The sequence below is a fragment of the Periplaneta americana genome, chromosome 17, assembly GCF_040183065.1.
Source record: "Periplaneta americana isolate PAMFEO1 chromosome 17, P.americana_PAMFEO1_priV1, whole genome shotgun sequence".
NCBI lineage: Eukaryota > Metazoa > Arthropoda > Insecta > Blattodea > Blattidae > Periplaneta > Periplaneta americana.
This window is the reverse complement of record NC_091133.1, coordinates 10,941,569-10,947,568: the sequence shown is the minus strand read 5'-3', so window position 1 is coordinate 10,947,568 and position 6,000 is coordinate 10,941,569. Positions and strand designations below refer to the sequence as shown.

At 36.6% G+C, this 6,000-nt stretch overlaps 1 protein-coding gene across 2 annotated transcripts in view; it reads right to left on the bottom strand.

The window, feature by feature from the left end:
• Nucleotides 1–948: 948 nt before the first annotated feature.
• LOC138693052 (zinc finger protein 271-like) overlaps nt 949–6,000 on the bottom strand; it is a 152,952-nt gene continuing 147,900 nt past the window's right edge. For both annotated transcript variants that reach the window (XM_069816607.1, XM_069816609.1), the window contains one exon: nt 949–3,278. Coding sequence is in view for 1 of the 2 variants with exons in the window: in XM_069816609.1 (XP_069672710.1) it covers nt 2,354–3,278 (925 nt within the window). In the remaining variant the exon portion in view is untranslated. The remainder of the gene's footprint in view (nt 3,279–6,000) is intronic.

Here is a 6,000-nt window from a genome sequence, read left to right as displayed (position 1 = left end):
CATGTAACATTTATGACCTGGTAATCAATGGATTTCAGAAGGTAAAAATCGACAGTATTCCAAAAAAAAAAAATAATAATAATTACAGCAATTGCTCATAAACATATGGAAAATCACTGGAAGATTGCAGTGGATAAAAAGATAATCGCCTGCTAATAAATCAACTAATGGCCACTTGTATGGCGATACACCCAAACATCATGCTATAAAGGAGCCTTATTTTCTTAATTCGTCCTCCACCGTAGCATTGTGGTCTAAAACATCATGCTCAGGTTATGAAAGGCGCGCAGGTTTGAGCCCTCAAAGGAAAGAAATTTTGTCAGATCGAGATGAATGTGAGGAACTAGATAGGTAGTGAACTCCGGTTACATAAATCTGGTATACAGCTAGGGAGTCACACGATACATCAGTCTATGCAATTTTAGACGACTCCATTGCGAAAAACATTTTCGATATACATAGCACATTAATGGTTTTTCGCTAGAATGGTAACTTCGTCAATGCATTTTCAGGTAATTACCCTATGCAAAACTCTTACCACAGTGTTCACATTTGAATCGTCTCTCACCAAAACACTAAATAAAGTTCTAGGTTATTCTGCTGCGGGAAAATTTTCCACAAATAAGGGGGTCGGAAGCAAATGAGTACATGTGACATTTCTAAAACCATGAGTTAAGTGCATCCAGGACAAGCTAAAACATTAAAAATTCTAGTGAAGAAGTGATACATTTTTTAACCACATCACACACTAAAATTTAAATAAAAAATTTCACGGAATTTACGAAACCTTAAGCACTTTCAACCACATTTTCTCACAAATAACTTAAGTGCACTCAAACTCATTTACTTCTGACCCCTCAAATATAGTGTTTCAATGGTTTGTCACTGGTATGCTAACACTGATGCCTGGTTAGGATACAGAGTGTTCAAATAAATTTGCGCAAAGGATTCTCATTAGTGCCAGAGTTCATTTTTTTTAGGTTACTACCCTATGGGAAGCACTTTCCACTCTTACAGGACTTTTCGTACAACATACCTTGGCCATTACGTTTATCATCTAATAAGACATTTCGTCCAACAAGCTTCGTCCATAGCACATATCGTCCAGTAAGACATAACGTCCAACGAGACATTTCTAGTTGCCTAGTAACGGTATTATTTCATTTATTTCTACTTTGTTGGAATGTGGTGCATAGTAACGTTACTCTTTCATATTATGTAGGCTACTTTCTACATTGTAGTTAATTTTAACACTTTGGAAAATGGCAGAAATTACCTACACGAATAAAGTAAAGCTAATACTTCTGTTACATTAATTTTGTTACTACTCGATGAATAGTAATGCCAGCAGACGCTACTGGAGATGTAAATAAAATGTACTATGTAATGACAGTTGTACTGCAACGACTGATTTGGAAAATATAACGTTAATAAAAGATGGAACGAGAGAACATCAAAACTCTGCCTCTGTTGAAAGTGAGACGCGGAAAATTGTGTATCAAGTGAAGAGAAGACCAGAGAATAACCCAAACGAAACTACAGAGCAGGATTACAAACAACACAATCGTGTAGAGGACTACCTGATAGGACTTGGTTACAGAGTAGTTCTGAATGCAACTGAACATGACCCTGAATTACAAGTCATATTTTGTCAACACTTTTATTATATTATATTATTTATTTCTTATACTATATTACGTTTATATTACCGGTTGTTCTTTATGGTCGTGAAACTTGGACTCTCACTTTGAGAGGAACATAGGTTAAGAGTGTTTGAGAATAAAGTGCTTAGCAAAATATCTGGGGCTAAGAGGGATGAAGTTACAGGAGAAAGTTACATAACACAGAACTGCACGCATTGTATTCTTCACCTGACATAATTAGGGACATTAAATCCAGACGTTTGAAATGGGCAGAGCATATAGCACATATGGACGAATCCAGAAATGTATATAGAGTTAGTTGGGAGGCCGGAAGGAAAAAGACCTTTGGGGAGGCCGAGACGTAGATGGGAAGATATTAAAATTGATTTGAAGGAGGTGGGATATGATGATAGAGAATGGATTAATCTTGCTCAGGATAGGGACCAATGGCGCGCTTACGTGAGGGCGGCAATGATCCTCCGGGTTCCTTATAAGCCAGTAAGTAAGTATACTATATTACGTAATAACTTGGCCAATATAATAAAGTGTGGACGAAAATTCTTGGCTCGAATGGTGGGGACGAAATGTACAACTGGACAAAACTTCTTGACCGCAATAGTGTGGCAAAGAGACACAGTAAGTCTGGATGAGATGTACCATTAGACGATAAATGTTGGAAGAATTGTCTACTAACCTATTCCTCAAATATCTCATTCGAATGGTTTTGAACTATGCCGCCCTTCATGTCTTCTTAGATTACTCTGGTAGGTAAAAAGCATTCCACAAACATCACACTTGAATGGCTTCTCACCAGTATGCCGCCTTTCATGTCTTTTTAGGCCGCTTGACTCCGTAAAACATTTTCCACAGACATCACATTGAAAAGGTTTCTCACAAGTATGCTGACGTTTATGCCTTATGAGAGGATTCCAATGTGAAAAAGTTTCGCCACAAATATCGCATAATAATGGTTTCTCACCAGTGTGGTAACGTGCATGCATTTTTAAAGAATGAGACTGTGCAAAATACTTTCCACAATCATCACATTTGAATGGTTTCTCAACAGTGTGTACATGACGTTTCAGGTAACTCCGCTGCTGGAAGGTCTTTTCGCAAACAACACATTTGAATGGTTTCGCATCACTATGCAAACGTTTATGCCTTTTTAGATCGCTCGGCCGTGTAAAGCACTTTAAGCAGGTATCACATTTGAATGGTTTCTCACCACTATGTCGTACTCGATGGAGTTTTAGGCCACTCCTTTGGGAGAAAAACTTTCCACAATCAACGCATTGGAATCGTTTCTCACCAGTATGCACAGTTTCGTGCCTTTTTAGGTTACACCTCTGAGAGAAGCACTTTCCACAAACATTGCATTTATACGGTCTGTCATCGATATGTTGGCGTTCGTGACTTTTTGCGTCTGTGTTCTTCCGGATGTGACATTTCAAATTACCCGAAGTCGACGAACACTTTTCAGAAACATCACATTTGAAGCTCTTGTCATCAATAAGAGCCCTAAAGTTATTTGTAGAGAAAACAGAATGTTTCCCAGCCTCACAATTAGTCATGTGTGTTTCATGTGCAAATCCTTCACACTCTGATGATACTGTTCGGTCATTGGAGTCTGCCAAACTATCATAAAAATATATAATCAGTCAATAGAAATAACAATCAATAAATATCCACAAAAGGCATAAAATCCGTGAGGAATCACAATTACACACTAGAACTCAATTACAGGGTCACGCTCGTATTGTTTACATTTCATATACAGGGTGATTCACGACGATTTATCGTCCCTTACGGAGGTTATTTTCGAAGGCATTCCGAGCAAAAAATGTTATATAACCATGTGTCCCAGTCTCAATATTTTCAGAGTAACACTAATTTGAAGTTGCCAGTAAAATACCTTTCTTTAGTTTTAGGGGTAAAAAAATATTACAAATAGAGAATAAACTATTGTGAAGTATCATTTCTTTAACTGGTTAGTTTTCTGAGGCTAAATATGTGTTGGTAATTGGTTTATGCAGATTTTGTTTTTTAATTTGATTGATATGTATTATTAATAAATTAATATTATGAATCAACTCAAGCTGTTAAGATATACAAATCATACGAGTTTAGGAACTTGATTCTTTACAGTTTAATTATGCATCCTAATGTATAGTCTTAAAGAATTTAAAGGAGTGGCGTCATTTGTAACAATTGTTGTGATAAGTGTGTAAGAAAATGTAATTTTGTAGTTAAAAATCGAAAAAATAATCTGTACGAAGCAACTATGGAATTCACAACATTTCTAGCTTCAGAATATTAGCTAATTAAAGAAATCATACTCCTGAAAAGTTAATTCTTTATCTGTAATATTCTCTTAATCTTAAAACTCAAGAATAAAGGTATTTTACTAACAACTTCAAAGTAGTGTAAATCTGAAAATACTGAGATTAGGACAAATGATTATATGACACTTGTTGCTCAGAATATCTTCGGAAATTAGCTCCATAGGGGACGGTAAATCCTAGTGAATCACCCTGTATGTAGGTAGGTATGCAAAATTAACGTCACTCACTTATATAGTGCATATATTTTCTTCCCCCGCTCGCGGATGTAGAGTAGATGCAGCAGTGCACATAATTATGCGAGCGGCAAAAGATAAAATGTACGCAAAGTATATAATCACTATGAATCTAGAAGTGTAGCATAAATGGCCGGGCACAGTATATGGGTAGGAGAAGACGTTGAAAATAATAAACTGAAAATATTTGGACTTACTAAGCCAGTGATGGAATCGTACTCTGCACATGATTACATTCCTGAGGTTAACGATAATTGTCAGCTTTCTCGAGCTTGTGTCTCCTATACAGGGCGATTCACGAGGAAAGATAAAAAAAATTTGGATACGATATCTTAGGCCATTTTTAGTGAAAAAGTTCATATGAGCACAAGTCCATTTTCGAACGAAGGCAGCGTTAGATGGATTTTTTTGGTAAACGCCTCGCCCCAATGTGAATCAGACCTTACCATATTTTGCTGACGTGAGACAAGGTCACCGATCGCAATAAATGACGATATTGTGGGCGATGTGGAGTAAGAGAAGTTCATTCACCTCACAAACCGAGTGGTGGGGCATTACAAATGTCCAATCGTCTGCCCTGTTTGATTTAATGACTCAGAACCCGCACATAAAACAAATACAGTATCGCTTATCAGTTCACAGCAGTTCAATCAGCTACCTACAATACAGTAGTTACACAGATACAGTTATCGGAAGTGTTTTTCAAGATGCCTTATAAATTTCCGACTGTAGAATACGCCGATATTGCGTATGTTTATGGTTTGTGCGATGGAAGTTCCTTACATGCCATCGCTGAATATAAACGACGTCTTCCAAACAGAAGGGTACCAGATCGAAGAGTTTTATTGCCTATGGGGTTGGATAAAAGACTTGGTATACCAATGGAAGGTGAAAAGAGAAAGGCGCTAATCGACCGTATTTTGGATACTGCATGCCGCATAAGAACAGCCACGAGCAACTTTCCCGAGCGACGAGCGCGATTCACGCCGGAGCACAAGTGCATTGAAGCAAGCGGTACCTTTGAAAATGTGCTGAAACATCGATCCCGACATCTAGAATATTAGGTATGTATGCATATGTGAATATAAACTTTAAATTTGTCTGTTACCTGTCTCTAAATGCGAGAAGTCTTTGTGAAATCAAAGAACCATATTTCCATAACCGTTCGAAAATGGACTCCTATTCATATGAACTTTTTGACTCAGAATGGCTTCAGAATTCACATCCTAAATTTTTTTTATCTTTCTCGTGAATCATCCTTTATACCTATAAACCTGTTCACATTGCTTTCATAAAGTCTTCCTCCTTCCATGATTGAGGTCCCTTTTGGAAAACTCAACATTTACAAAATTTGGGATATTGAGTTATACATATATTCGTGTATTTGTCAATGAGATGAACACACTGCGCTAATCATAATTTACCGAAACTCAATTTCTATGGCTCTAATCTCGACTTCAATATTGAGAAATTTTGCAAAACTCAAATCTACAAAAATTAAACATCTACGGTGTGTGTCCATCTCTTATTGATTTTTAAATAAAAAAATATTGGTATCACTTTTTTTATATATATATATATATATATATATTCTTTACTTTAAAATTTGGCTAAAGAGTTTCAATTAAAATCAGCACATTTCATTACTCAACAATGAACAGTAGAAAATGATAAAAAGGCAAATAACAGCAATATTTCGATCAGCTACTATATACCTATAGGAAACGGTGGAGAGCTAATAGTATGTGCTGCAACATTTAGGAAAGTCTCGGATATGTCAGG